Here is a 15,960-nt window from a genome sequence, read left to right as displayed (position 1 = left end):
GAAGGAAAAACTCACATAATGAGAACAAAACTTTTAAACATTTCCAAATCATATATCTGAGAAGGATCTAGTATGCAGAATATATAAGGAACCCTTACATCTCAAGAATGCAATTGAATTTTCAAATGGACAAAGGATTTGAATAAATATTTCTCCAAAGAAGATACACAAATGGGCAATAAGCACATAAAAAGATGCCATTAGGGAAATTAAAACTAAAACCTCAATAAGATACCACTTCACATTCACTAGGATGGCTCTAATCCAAAAGACTGGATAATAATAAGTGTTGGTGAGGCTGTAGAGAAATTGGAACCCTCATACACTCCTGGGAGGAATGTAAAATGGAGCAGATGCTTTGGAACAAAGTCTGGTAGTTCCTCAAAAGATTATACATAAAGTTACCATATGACCTAGCAATCCCAGTCTTAGGTATATACCAAGAGAATTGAAAACATATGTTTACTCAAAAACTTGTATATGAATATTCATAGCATCATTATTCATAATAGCCAAAAAGTGGAAACAATCCAGAAAGTAGATTGGTGATTGTCAGGATTGGAAGGAATGACTGAAAATATTCTGGAATTAATAGTGGTGATGATTGCACAACTCTGTGAATATACTAAAAACCACTGAATGGTACACTTTAACTGAGCCAACTATAGGGTATGCAAATTATATCTCAAAAATCCGCTTTTAAAAAAGAAATAACAGGGGCTGGCCCAGTGGTGCAGTGGTTGAGTTCACGTGTTCCACTTCAGCAGCCCAGGGTTCGCGGTTTGGATTCCGAGTGTGGACATGGCACCACTTGGCAAGCCATGCTGTGGTAGGCGTCCCACATAGAAAGTAGAGGAAGATGGGCATGGATGTTAGCTGAGGGCCAGTCTTCCTCAGCAAAAAGAGGAGGATTGGCAGCAGATGTTAGCTCAGGGCTAATCTTCCTCAAAAAAAAAAAAGAAAGAAATAGAAATTGTTTTAACTTTTAAAAAGAAGTTCCATAAACACACCTCCTATCTGTCGCCACAATCTCCAGCAGCTAAACATAGACAGTGGATAGGCACCTAGAAAGGTCATCCCATCAATCTCTATGCCTGGGACTGGGTTGCAGCAAAGTCCCCACAGACTGACTGTGCTCTCCTGCTGCTAATTAAGATCTTTCCAGGAATTAGCATCGGAGGTCTGGTTCTTCCTAATCAAACCACAAGCTCCCTCTGGCAAAGTCAGCTGCTCCTTCTCGCAACAACAATCCCTTACTTTTACAGTCTACTCCTGGTATAGGTGCACTTTTGCCAGCCCTGTGGAGAGGGCCTTATTATCATCCTTTCACGGACAATGAAAGCTGTGGTCTGGAGAGGTGACATTAGCTTGCCCAAGATCAGGTCACTCCTGGGTGGCAGGATGTGTCTGCGGTCTCTGTACCACAACAGAGGCTACACAGCATGCTGCTCTGTGCAGCTCCAGAGGGCTACCCTGGTCCTCCAGGGAGAAAGAGAGGAGGGAGAAAAAGTGGAGGTGAACTAAGCTTACCTTAATGATCTCCTCATGTCCGTCGTTGGATTCCACCAGCTCTGAGGCCAGAGAATGACTGGTTGAGCGGCCTGACACCATAGCATAGGTCTTCCTGCCCGCCTGCCAGAAAGAGAGAGAGAAGTGGGTCAGAAATCATATGACAAGCCCAGAACTTCTAGCCCTCAACAAATGCAGAAGACTTGCTCCTCAAAAAACGTGAATGGTTAGTCTGATTTTCCCCTCCAAAAATTCATTTCAGAACCTCTACCAGAAGCCACACTGCAGCAAGAACACCAGATGGGGAAAATTAGTAGAATGAGGTTAGTTTTAATTTTAGTGGGGGGTCTCACCATCCCCCAAAGCAACGCACAATGCTGAGGTCAGCTGGGTGTGTCTGAAAGGAGATGCTCCCGAGCAGCAGCAGAGAAGGCTCCAGGCAGCACTGGAGGAGGGGTCAGCAGCAAGGAAGAACTGGCTGAGGGGAGGGGCCCTCACCCCACCAGAAACCTTGATACCTTCTGGGCTATGTGTTCAAGTTCATCTCCTGTCAGTTCACTCTGGAGAGTCAGCCTGAGAATGTCCACGCTGCCCTGATAATGACAATGACAGCAACAACAATCCCTTACCTTTACAGTCTACTCCTGGTATAGGTGCACTTTTGCCAGCCCTGTGGAGTGGGCCTTATTATCATCCTTTCATGGACAATGAAAGCTGTGGTCTGGAGAGGTGACATTAGCTTGCCCAAGATCAGGTCACTCCTGGGTGGCAGGATGTGTCTGCGGTCTCTGTACCACAACAGAGGCTACACAGCATGCTGCTCTGTGCAGCTCCAGAGGGCTACCCTGGTCCTCGGATTACAGAAAGCACATTGCATGGGCTTCCCTTGCCCTAGCCCTGAAGAGGGCATCCTTGGATAGACCATCCCCAATCCAGAATTTCTGCACCTGACAGCCAACCAGGAAGTGACTGATGCACTTTACAAGACTGGGATATTTTTCCTGAACCAAACTGTAGGAGGGTACCTAAATCCAAATGCCTATTTCTATGAACCACTTAAAAATTACCCAAATGAAAGCAGGCTAGACAGTAGGTATTTATCTTGATATCAGCCTAATTTCAAAGGAAGAAAAGAAGGGGTTTTTTCATAACTCAAAGAAGGGTTAAAAAACACACTGTGGGAAAAATAGAAAACCTAAGGCGAAAAACATGTGGTAAGAGGAAAAAGCAGGGGCCTGGAGATTTGGGGATATAACACCATTGAGAGAGGGTCAGCAATGCAGAGTGGACCAGAGACAATAACCTGTGTTATGTGTAGTGGTGGATGACAGGCCTAGCCACTCTGGGCTTGGCTTAAGTGTCTCTAAGGCTCCTTCGGCTTCAATACTGTGACAGCATGAAAGGGAGTACATGCCTCTCCCAGGCAATGAAGGGAAGACAGGTGCTGAGCTACCCAAGGAAGAGAGTAGCCTTGACGTCGTCTGGTCATCCTTTGCCTTGAGGTCCAGAAATATAAACACTATCCTACCTTTAACAGGTTTTAAGGAACCCTCCTAACCTTCCACATGTCTGATGGAAGGAAAGGAGGAAGAAAGGATGGACACTGCCCAGCACGGTGGGAGAAGGTTCTCTGGGCAGGAAACAGTCCTTCCTACACAAGAAAGAGCAACTTAGTGGAAAATAAATCAGAATCTGTGGTCAGATACTTAACTCTCAGTGTTCTCACTGTAAAATGGGAATACTACTACCCAAGTGAGGGTTTCTTTGTTGAAGATTAACTGAAAATGTCTGGAGGTTGTTCTCTGCCACGTAAGAGAGAGACACTTAAGTATCAGCCTCCTCCCACTTCTTGGAATGAATCCAATTTAGGAAAGACAGGAGACACTATCACACGGCCCTTAAGCCTTCCCAATCCTGGCAATGTAGCTGATTTTACAAAAAACACTTAATTCTTACCAAATAAAAGCCAGATCCTTAGTGTGGCATTTAAGGCTCTCCATGGTCTGGCTCAACTCACCTGTCTTGCTACTGCTCCTCATTGCCCTGGTCCAATACATCTCATGCTTTCCCACTTCAGTGATTCTGCTCTCATCATTTCCTTTGCCTTAAAAGTCCTTTCTTCCCATTTTCACCTGGGGCATCTGCAAGTCCCTCAAGAGTTCACATTCAAACGCCACATCTTCCATGCCGCTTCCCTGCATCCTGTGGGAAACACACCCTCCCGTCCCTGAGCTCCCTCAGCATCACGGGCCTCCTATGGCACCCGCCTCTCGGTTATGTGTGTTCCATGAGGAATTGCCCCTTCTAACTGTTAACTCCTTGTGGGCTGCTGTCTGCCATAGGCCTTAACACAGGTAAGTCTTTTCTGAATGTACAGTGAGCGCTGCATGACACCTAGGTGAGGAGAACATCACAAAAGAAAGAAATTATTTCAAAATAGCCAGAGTGGTTGCCAACTCTTTTTCCCCAGGACACAGGCATGTACTTTGATTAAAACACCATCTCCCCATACTTGGAGGCAGTTGGAAAAAGCTGGGGCATCCCTCAGCCAGAACAAAGGAGTTATTAGCCAATGAAGATCATCAACTCCAGGATATTTCATGAACCCAGGCATTCTAACCGGAAGAGCACAGACAATTGGGCTGAAATAGGGCCCTGAGAGGCTATCTCATCTATTCATGTCATCAGAACTCCAGATGGAGAGGAGAAAGTGGGCAAGTTGAAAAAGTACTCAAAGAAATAATGGCAATTTCTAGCCAAAAACTAGAAATTACCCAAATGTTCATCAAGAGTAGAACGGATAGGGCTGGCCTGGTGGCACAGCGGTTAAGTGCGCATGTTCCGCTTCAGCGGCCTGGGGTTTGCCGGTTCGGATCCTGGGTGCGGACATGGCACTGCTCATCAAGCTATGCTGTGGCAGGCGTCCGACATATAAAGTAGAGGAAGATGGGCACGGTTATTAGCTCAGGGCTAGCCTTCCCCAGCAAAAAGAGGAGGATTGACAGATGTTAGCTCAGGGCTGATCTTCCTCAAAAGAAAAAAAAAAAAAGAGTAGAATGGATAAATTAATTGTGATATAGTCATACAATGGAACATTGTGCAACAATGAAAAAGAGTGAACTATTATTGTACATGCAACATGGATGAACCTCAAAGAAATGTTAAGCAAAAAAATTCTAACACAAAAGTATACTATATGATTCCACTTAGATAAAAAGTATAAAAACAAGCAAAACCAATATATGCTTTAGAAGCCAGGATAGTGGTTACCTTAAGTCAGGATAGTGGTTACCCTTGAGGGAGAAGGGTAGGTAATGACTAGAAGGGGACAAGAGGGGGCTTCTGTGGTACTGGTAACGATTTTGTTTCTTGATCTGGATGCTGGTTAAAGGAGTGTGTCCAGTTAGTGAAATTACTTGACTGTACTTTTATGATATATGCACTTTTGTATAAGTATGTTATTGTTAAATAGAATCTTTTTTTAAAAAAACAAACAAAAAACTTAAAACTCCTTATAGCATTAAAATCCCCTCATGATCAGGCCTATCACTGTCTATACCACACAGAGTCTTGACTCTCACCAGTACCCCACCTGTACCCTACGCTCTGACTATCCCAAACTTTCCTGACTCAACTGTAGGAAGGCATCTAAATCCAAGTCTCTCTTTCTCTTGATGTCTTCCAGTGCAATACGTGCTCCCCCTCCCAGAGGTGCACATGTTTTCTCCTGCTGGGTCATCCCCTCCATCCTGCCTCCTTAGAGAATTCCCACTCAGCCTTCAAGTCTCAGCTTCAGCATCCTTTCTCTGAGGGTCCTACCCTAGCAATCCTCGGTCAGAGCCTGCTCCCTGTACCTGCTGCACTCCACACATGCCACACTGTAACAGTGACCCTACTCCTTCATAACTGCTTAGTCCTGCACCTCCCCCGGTCAAATCATAAGCTCCCTGAAGACGTGGAGAGCTTGTTTAGCCAGTGCCTGGTCTAGAGTAGGTTCTCAAAAAATATTTCCTGCAATCAAAACTACACTAAGATACCACCTTATGCCTGTTAAAACGGCTATAATCACTAAGGCTAAAAATAACAAATGTTGGAGAGGGTGTGGAGAGAAGGGAACCCTCACACACTGCTGGTGGGAATGCAAACTGGTGCAGTCACCATGGAAAACAGTATGGAGATTTCTCAAAAAACTAAAAATAAACCTACCATATGACCCAGCTATCCCACTGCTGGGTATCTACCCAAACAATCTGAAATCAACAATCCAAAGTAACACATGCACCCCTATGTTCGTTGCAGCACTACTCACAATAGCCAAGACATAGAAGCTACCCAAGTGCCCATCGACCGATGATTGGATAAAGAAGATGTGGTATATATATATATATATACAATGGAATACTACTCAGCCAGAAAAGAAGACAAATTCATCCCATTTGCAATAACATGGAAGGACCTAGAGGGAATTATGCTAAGCAAAATAAGCCAGTCTGAGAAAGACAAACACCAGATGATTTCACTCCTATGTGGAATATAAACAAACACATGGACAAAGAAAACAGTTCAGTGGTTACCAGCGGAAGTGGGGTGGGGGGTGGGCACAGGGGGTGAAGGGGAGTACTTATGTGGTGACAGTCAAGAAATAATGTGCAACTGAAATCTCACAATTTTATTATGAACTCAATAAAAAACACATATATTTGCTGCATCAATTCCAAGTGACGTGGTCAGGGAATTTTCTTAATTCTTTTTCTTTTGAGAAACTCAGAAGTTCAATTTAAAGAAGCAGTATGGAATACTGGAAAAAGTAGACATGAAAAGGAAGGAAAACAAGAAAAAAATGAGCAAAGGCTAAGAAAGGCAACTCTAAGAAGAAATAAAAGTAACTAATGGATATATGAAAGATGCTCAACCTCACCAGCAACCAGGGAAATCCAAGTTGAAACAATAATGAGTTATCATTTCGTGGGGAACTTCATTAAACTTACAGATGTAAAGAAGTGTAAAGATAAGGGGAGTAGAAGTATGTTCACAGAGCACTGCTTGCAATGGCAAAACACTGGAAACAACCCAGAAGGTCTACTGACAAGAAAATGGATGAATAAACTCTGACGTATTAGTACAACGAACTAATGTGAACTATAGCTACATGCATCGACATGAAAGAATCTCAAAATTAACGTTAAGTTAAAAAGTAAGCTATAGAATACAGGTGATGCCACGTATGCAAAGTACAAACTAAGCAATATATTACTTGAACATATAAGAAAACTATAACAAAAAAGAAAAACACAAAATTCAAGACAGTGATCACTTCTGTGGAGGAAGCAGAGGGTTACCCCGGGGGCTTCAAAAGTATTGGTAATGTTCTGTTTCTTAAGCTGAGTGTTCAGTACACAGGTGGCCATTTTATCGCTATGCTTTAAAACTTCCCAAATATGCAAGTCTTCTTTCTTGCTTTTCAGTAAAGCAACTGACTTTTAATCCTGTAGAAATATCAACTGAATGTCAAATATTAAAGATACTGATACCATCCAGGATTGATGAGGATGCAGGGAAAAAGAGTAATCTCATACATTGTTAGAGAGAGGGTAAATTTATAAAAGCATTTTTGGAAGCAACATTAATTTAAAAATTGCATATTCTGTAAACCCTTTGACTCAGTAATTCCACTTTTAGGCATATGCCCTATAAAAATCCATGGACATTTGCCAAAGATACGTGTAAAACTGCAGACAGCAATACTATTCACAATAGTTAAAAACTGGACACGGCATAAATATTCTCTAGTAGGTGAGTAAGTGAATAAAGTATGGTAACATTCACACTATGAAATACTACAATGCTGATAAATAAACCTCTACAAACTGACTCAAAATGATCTCCAAGATATGTTAGGTGTAAAAAAGCAAGTCATGAATTAATTCATAAAATATGACTTCTCAGGGCCAGCCCTGTGGCCGAGTGGTTAAGTTCATGCACTCTGCTTCGGTGGCCCAGGGTTTCACTGGTTCGAATCCTGGGCGCAGACATGGCATCACTCATCAAGCCATGCTGAGGAAGCATCCCACATGCCACAAATAGAAGGACCCACATCTAAAAATATACAACTATGTACCGAGGGGCTTTGGGGAGAAAAAAGAAAAATAAAATCTTAAAAAAGAAAAAAAATATATATATATGACTTCTCATTTAAGTACATATATATTTTCTCAGAGTATTGGTAATTGCCAACTCCTGTGTACGTATAGCTATTGTTATGTGCCAAGATCTATTAGGCCCTGTCCTTTACATGTATTAACTCATTTAATCCTCAGAAAAATGCTATATGGTAGGTATCATTACCAATGTTCCCATTTTAAGGATGAGAAAACTGAGGCACAGAAGTTAAGTACTTTGCCCAAGATCATGTAACTAGTAAGGGGCAGAGCCAGGATTCAAACCCAGGCCCTGTGGCTCCAGGGTCTGTGCTCTTAGGCACCATGCCACATAGCATTTCTTGAAAGCAAGCACACTGGAAAAGCACTGAATTCATACACACTAAACCAGAACGGCAGGGGAGTAAAGGGACTTTCGGTCCATATATTTCTACAGTGTTTTAAACTTTAGCAACAAAAAATGTATTTGTGCAAGCCTCCTGTAATAAAATATGTAAATAAAGAGAAGGAAAGGAAAAGTACTAAGCTTGGAGTCAGAGGTGGGATCTGAGTCTCATTAACATCCATTAATCCTTGAACAAATCACTTTCTCTCTCCGGGCCTGTCTTCTACCTGCAAAATGGGAGTGATAACACCTACCCTGTCTACATTTAGGAACAATGCGAACGTGCTTCGCAAACCACAAATCACTGCACAAAGGTGAGACAGCATTACTTTCCCAAGGAGCTCTAGAAAGCCTGCAGCGGTGGTGGGGGTTGGGGGGAGACAAACTGTCTAAACAGAGCCTGTGAATAACTCTAGGGTTCTCTCTGCATCTCAGCCTCCAAAACCAGAGAATCCAGTCTGCAATCCAGTCCGCAAGCCCAACCCAGAGCCAAGGAGGGAAACCCAGGCCCCTCTCTGTTGGGTGCCCCTGGTTGTTTCTGGAGCTGGAGTGACCTCAGGGCTGTGAGCAGGCTCCAGGGAACTTTAGGAATACCCCAAAATGTCTAGCAGGGTGATCCCCACTGGGGACTCTGAAAGGCAAGATAGGGAGTGGAGCGTTCTCTAGGGAAAAAGGAACAGTGCTAATCACAAGGTAAGCAGCCTCTAACCTCATAAACATTCTTGGGGAGAAGCCCAGCCACCTCCAAATTATAGGCAGCCTCTCCACTCTGTTCAAACAAATCTGCAGCTGTGACTCACTCCACAGAGCGGGGAGGGGGTAAACACATAGCTGAGGGTTAGAGATCAAGACGCTAAGGAGAAGTGATAAGGAGATAAACAGGAGGCCCCAGAGGTTCTCACACCACAGGCTCACGTGAAAAGATGGGAAAAGATCTTTGGGAAAATATGTTTTCCCAGCTCCTACTCCACAGGCTGCTACAGGGGCGCCACAAGAACTATGTGGCAAGTGAGTGTCAAGGGTCTTCCTAAGAGGAAGTCAGGGAAGTGGAGATTGCCCCTGAGCTGGGAACCAGCATCCTTAATTCACCTTCACCCTATAACCTACTCCTCCATCACTCTGTCCCTCAATCCTGTCCCCTCTCCCACCCGAAATACATGTGGTCTCATACACTACTGCAGCAGCAGCCAGCTTAATTTCCCCCCTCTGAAAAATGGGAATAGTCAGTCACTTGAAACACTGGCTCCCAAGAGGCCAGGATGAGGACAGCCCCAATAAAGTCAAAGAAGAGGGCCACTTTGAAAAAGAGATGCAGATACTAGCCATTGGGAGGGAAAGCATATCAGGAGCCAGTGTGCACAAATGTGGTAAAGGGATCCAAGGGGATACGGACAAAGCACTGGCTTCCTCTGCTACTAGAATGAGAGCCACACAAGGACAGTGGAGGAGGAAGTGACAAGGAGGCTGGGAGAAAGAAAAAAAAAAAAAAAGAGGGCCAGATGAAGTGGCTGGGGGCCTACTCTCTCAACTGAGACTCCCAACACACTCAGCTTGCAGGTTTCAAGTGCCCTTGGTCCTGCCTTCTGCAGGGCTCTCAAGGACAGAGATGGCCCTTTGTTGAGTATGACACAAAGAATCATTCCAGCTCCTCCCCACAGATTAGCCACAAAACAGGTGTTTGCTTTTTGTCTGGCTACCTGCCCAGAGGCATGGGCTGGACAAGCTCTATGCAGAAGCCTGACTCGGGTGATTGAGAGGTGAAATGAGAAAAAGGGATTTAGGGTAGTACCCTAAAATGGGGCAGCCCTTCTCATTACCTGGAGACCTGGCACAGGAAATCGCTGGGGCACAACAGTGGGAGTGTGTACAAAGAGGGAGGTGGGCTCCTGGACTCTCAACCCTGAAGGAGACAGAGTGCCCTGACCCCTCTCTAGTCTCTGAAAACTTTGCCTTGTGATTTTTGCTTTTATGCCCCCAGATCCTAGAAAACAATTTCCTTTCTCTTCCTTCATCTATCCATCCCCATTCTACTCTATATTTTCTTCTCCTCTTCCTACCACTGCTGGCCAGGCTTAAATCTGAGTGACCAGCCTCCCTGGCACAAACCTATTCCCCCATCTAAACCTCCCCAACCCTTAGGAAACAAAGGTATTTCACAAGACTGCACTGTGACCCAAAGAGGCATGTGGCATAATTACCAGCAGGTGGGGAAGCTCCTCCCACTTGCTCTGAGCACATGCGTTTGGAACCAAAACCATCTGGGTGCACATTCACCCCACCACCACCCTGGAGAAACATGGGCAAATGTTGGCACCAAATGCCTGGTGATTGGGTAAGCCTCCTTTCCCAGATCCCCTGACAGAGGCCAGGATTCCCAAAATTCCAGGCAGGCTTGAAGACATCAGCTGTAGTGCGAAAGTAAGAAACTGGCAATGAATGGGGGAGATGGAATGGTGTGAGGAGGAATTTATGGGTTGAGCTTAGGGCAGGTCTCATGAGTGGAAGGAAGAGGCAGTCACCAAACTTGAAAGGTTCCTCTGCCCAGGAGTTTCTTCCCCACCCAGGTGTCACAAAGCCAGGGCTTCCAACATTTTAGAACTCATTCATTCCTTTTGAGTAAGCATCAATGACTCCAGATGAATCCTCTTTTAAAATGCAAATATTCTGACCCAGCAATTCCACACCTAGGTATTTTTCTCCATGAGAAATGAAAATATATGTCCATACAAAAACTTGTAAACAAATGTTCATAGCAGCATTATTCATAATAGACAAAAAGTAGAAACAACACAAATGTCCACCAACATTTGTTCATGATGAACATATGTGATGATATATCCATACAACGTAATATTATTCAGCCATAAAAAGGAATGAAGTGATTCAGGTCACAACATGGATCAACCTTAAAAACATCATCCTTGGGGGCCGGCCACATGGCAGAGTGGTTAAGTTCGCGCCCTCTGCTTCGGCGGCCCAGGGTTTCGCCAGTTCAGATCCTGGGCACCGACATGGCACCGCTCATCAAGCCACGCTGAGGTGGCATCCCACATGCCACAACTAGAAGGACCCACAACTAAAAATACACAACTATGTACTGGGGGGCTTTGGGGAGAAAAAGGAAAAAGAAAATCTTAAAAAAAAAAAAGCATAGACAAATTGTAGAGAAAGAAAGTAGACTGGTAGTTGCCCAGGGCTGGGAGGAAGGGGGATATGGGGAGTGACTGCTAATGGGTCAGGATTTCTTTATTGGGTGATGAAAATGTTCTAAAATTGACTGTTGATGACTGTACAACTCTGTGACTATACAAAAAAATATTAAATTGTATACTTTAAATGGGTTATTTGTATGGTATGTAAATTATATCTCAATAAAGCTGTTATAAAAAAATAAAGTCCACAGTAAGCCTTCAAGAAATCACAGCTTTAGTTTAAAAAAAAAGGAATGGGGGCTGGCCCTGTGGCCAAGTGGTTAAGTTCGTGTGCTCCGCTGCAGGCGGCCCACTGTTTCGTTGGTTCGAATCTTGGGCGCGGACATGGCACTGCTCATCAAACCACGCTGAGGCGGCGTCCCACATGCCACAACTAGAAGGACCCACAACTAAGAATATACAACTATGTACCAGGGGGCTTTGGGGAGAAAAAGGAAAAAAAATAAAATCTGTAAAAAAAAAAAAAAAAAAAAGGAATGAGGCTCAAAAAAGACTTAAAATTAAACTAATTCAGCTTCTGAGGTCTTGAAGGAATAACACCTATTCCAGGGTAAAGACAAAGGTTCAGACTGCAGCTGATGAAAAAACTCCAAACCCACCCAGGGATTGAGAGAACCTTTCTGGCCAGGACTGATCAAGATAAAAATTAGAGAGAACGAAAAACATGCACATATTCCAAGGAAGGGTAACACTGATAGATTACTTAAGGGAATCGCCTTATCAAACAGCTCAGAGAATCATGGAACACTAGCTATCTTGGCCATGAGGTCAGGAAAAGGAGGAAAAGGAAAGGAGCCCAGAGGGAGACGCGAAAATACGAATCTTGCCCATCACTCTCTCTAAGACCAGTCCTGGCTGAGTTGGGACTAGCAAAGATTACTCAGGTCTTCACCCTGGGTCTACCTACAGGCCCCTTCTCATCCTCAAGACCCTCCACCGGCAGAGGAAAGAAACAGATAAGAACAAACAAATGTCAACATAATGAGAAGGAGCAAAGCTTGACCAGACCAGAGAGAATTCCCAGACTCTTCTTCCGTCTCTTGGCCAGGGGTCCCAGGAGAGGCTAAAACAGTCTAGTCTAAACCAGTAAGTACCAAATAGAAAATAATAGCCAACGTCTGGGCACTTACCATGGGCCAGGCACTGTGCTTAATATTCCATATGTAATATCTTATTTAATCCTCACAACAACCTTAGGAGAAGGGTGCAATTATTACCCCTGTTTTACAGAGGAGGAAAGGAAGACTGAAGAGATTAAGTAATTTACCCAAGTGCTCTTGGGCAAAGCGCACGCTGGAGCCCTGACTACAGCCCACTGGGTCAGATTCCCAGGACCAGGCTCTTAACCATAATGCTATTAACAGAAATCACAACTGAGCCAAAAATTGTAATGTAATTACACTGGGAGGATGGGAGAAGAGAAAGGGAGCATGTAAGGGGTGGAAGTATAAATCTTCCTATAATTCCTACAACAGAGGGTCAACAGATGTCTAAAATTGCTAAATCAAGAAGTATCACTATAAGCATATTATTTAGACGGTAAATTTTTTTTTTTTGGAAAATTAGCCCTGAGTTAACATCCGTGCCCATCTTCCTCTACTTTATATGTGGGACACCTGCCTCAGCGTGGCTTGACAAGCGGTGTGTAGGTCCACAACCGGGATCCAAACCAGTGAACCCCAGGCCACCAAGGCAGAACATGTGAACTTAGCTGTGCCACCGGGCCGGCCTCTATAAGCATACTATTTAGAAACACAGCAGTAAACACCAGACAAAAGAGCTAGAAGAGTTGAAAGTGGTTACTTCCTGGGGCAGAGAACTGCTTGCTATTTTCTTTTAAAAGCCTTTTGATATTATTACATCTTTTTAAAATAATACACATACATTCCTTCGATAAAAAATGATTTAAAATGAAAAAGAAAAAAATCAGAGATCATCCAAACCAAAGTGTAATGTGAACCTCTGTTGCTTTCGCCACAGAGCTTCCACCCTCCTCCACCGCTAACAGCACTTGGGTCTTGCTTTGGAGAATCTCCCTCCTTAACTGAGTAATCTGGTGGGTCTGTCAGTCAAGGCACCCCAGCCTGCCCTGGCTAAAAGGGGCGAGGGGCCAAGGGCACCCTCTCCCTGGAATCTTGAGCAGAACGGCAAAAAGACCTAAAACAGCTGGAACCAATTCACCCAGAAGCAGAAACCCTCCATTCAGTCCTTCCACCTACCCAGGCCCCAGAACTCCATTGTTTCGCACCTTTTAAGCTTTCCCTTAAACTCTGTGAGCTGCCCCTTTCCTTCTAATAAATTCCTCTTCTGCTTAAGTTAGCTGGAGTCACTCTCTGTTGCTTATAACCAAAGGAACTTAATGGGAATGTTCAATAAAAGTGTTTGAGGTTTATTCATGCCAGTATAACCTACTACAGTGGCTTGCAAACTTTTTTGACCTAAGAAATGCATTTCACATCCCAATCCAATATGCGTACACACATACATAATATGTATGCACATACATAACTGAAACAAAAGTTTTGCCAAAAATGTCTACTCTAACAGTCTGAGAGTGTTAATTCTGTCTCTTTTTTTAAAGACTTTATTTTTTAGACTAGTTTTAGGCTGACAATGAAATTGACAGGAAGGTACAGAGATTTCCCATGTATCCTTCTCCCACACATGCATAGCCTCTCCCATTATCTACATCATTCATCATAATGATAGATTTTTTTTACCAAGGATGAACCTACATTGACACATCATAATCACCCAAAGTCCGTGTAGTTCACCTTAGGTTTCACTCTAACAAAGCGAATGGTGTTGTACATTCCATGGGTTTGGACAAAGATATAATGACATATCCATTATAACATCACACAAAGTAATTTCACTGCCCTAAAAAATCTTCAGTGCTCTGTATTCATCTCTCCTCTCCCCTTAAACTCCTGATCTTTTTACTGTCTCTATAGTTTTACATTTTCCAAGGTGGAATCTATTTCTTTTTTAGTGCTGGTTCTGACCCACCAAGTTGATTTCAGATCCACTAGTGGTTATGATTAGCAATTTGAAAAACACTGGCTCCTTGTATTTGCTGCATCTGCCTCCAATAATAAAAACCCAGAGAGTATATGAGCCATATTTCCATGCCCATGTGTGGTGCACTAAGGCACGTGGCCTGGCTGGTAGGGAAACACCAACAGAATCCCAAGGTCCTAAGTCCCACTAGGAGACACCAGTCAGTTAAACTGTCTACACTGCTGGAACCAGAAGAAAGTCTGTTCATTGATTTATTCACTCACTCACTTTGCGCATGCACTGAGCACTCACTCAAGGGTGTGAATATCCGACAGGTTCCTGGGGATTGTCCAGAGCCATAAATTCTATCTGTAGGCTGGCTCAGAGGAGAGGAATCCAGGACAAAGCTTGTCTCCTGACTGATTGATTGTTTACCATCTCCTCCCCCTCCTTAAGAGCTCAGGAATGTCTCTAAGAACAGATCTGGGCAATGGTTATTTCCTTCCCGCCTTTGAAGTAAAATAACTCTCAAGTCCAGCCTAGAAAGAAGGAACCAAAGGCAATTTCTGTCTCCCCCTTGTTCTAGAGGTTTCTGATTAACTTCAAACTAATTTATGGCTGGAAACTGTCTGAATTCCTTGCTCACTATTTTCCTACCGGCTCTTTCTGACCCACCAAACAGCAAAACATCAAGGAATAGAAGAGGGTGTCAGTTCATTCTCAACACTGCCAATGCCTCAGTCTTAAGACCTTTCTGGAACTCTTTTCTACAGCAAGCAAAAAGAAGCCCAAACACCCCTCTCCTTTATTTTTCTCATACCCTTTCTCTGCATCAACCATTCCAAAACAGTGAGCAAGAGGAGTAGGACTCGGGGCTGACCCAACAGACGATGGAGTTTTCCTGTCTCTTCAGTGTCTCACAGCTGGGGGAGTGCCAGGCTACAGAAGATGAGGGACTGGGGGACCGGGGTTGAGCAGTAGCAAGACCTATACTGTAATATGGTAGAAATACTCACAGGCTGCACAGAAATGGAGAGAGGACTGTGAACAGAATTAAGTGATCATCTGTACCCTAAACTTGAAATAAGGAACTATTCCACAAATATTCTTTGAAGAAGAGCGATAATCCAGGTGCAGCTGGGTTGGCTATCTAAGGGGCATGCTGAGACAAGGAAGATGGGAAGAGAATCAGATATAGAGTGGAGGGAGGGAGAAAAGGAGGGATACAAACTCCCCATCACCTTGGCTCCCATTTCACTCTCACTCACAATAGCTTGGAAATCGATGAAATAGTACACACCCATTCTGGGTTAAGTTCGCCAGTAAAGCCTAAAAACACTCAGCCACAAGTTACCCTCCTCTGCCTCTCCTGAGGAAAAATCACGTGGTCAGCTTGATTGGGGAGGAGAACAGGGACAAGGAGCCAGAGAGGAAGGGGAGCAGGGCAGACGGGCTAGCACTGGAGAATGTCCCTCTCTCCCCCACCCTCACTCCGTCCAGAAGCCCTCGAGAGGGTCACTTCTCTTCCCTTCTTAGCCCAGGTTCCGACATCTCCTTCATCAACTTGTCCCGGGCTTGGAGGCTGGAGACGGAAGCAAAACCAACAAACCGTCCCAGGAAGCTATCGGTTTGCCGATAGGGGGAGGGGAGAAGGAGAACTACAAGTGGAAGGAGAAATCCCAGCAGAGAGATGACC

General features: G+C 44.0%; 1 protein-coding gene across 7 annotated transcripts in view; it reads right to left on the bottom strand.

The window, feature by feature from the left end:
- Nucleotides 1–15,960, bottom strand: part of TUFT1 (tuftelin 1) — a 33,913-nt gene that overhangs the window by 16,795 nt on the left and 1,158 nt on the right. For 4 of the 7 annotated variants that reach the window (XM_014868208.3, XM_044758742.2, XM_014868210.3 and 1 more), the window contains exons 2-3: nt 2,028–2,102; nt 1,531–1,632 (exon numbers count right to left, since the gene is read on the bottom strand). In XM_014868208.3, coding sequence (XP_014723694.1) covers nt 1,531–1,632; nt 2,028–2,102 — 177 coding nt within the window. The remainder of the gene's footprint in view (nt 1–1,530; nt 1,633–2,027; nt 2,103–15,960) is intronic. The other 3 variants (XM_014868209.3, XM_070497055.1, XM_070497054.1) reach the window with 1 other exon arrangement.

This window comes from Equus asinus, chromosome 25, assembly GCF_041296235.1.
Source record: "Equus asinus isolate D_3611 breed Donkey chromosome 25, EquAss-T2T_v2, whole genome shotgun sequence".
In the NCBI taxonomy this organism is placed as follows: Eukaryota; Metazoa; Chordata; class Mammalia; order Perissodactyla; family Equidae; genus Equus; species Equus asinus.
This window is presented reverse-complemented; position numbering and strand designations above follow the sequence as displayed.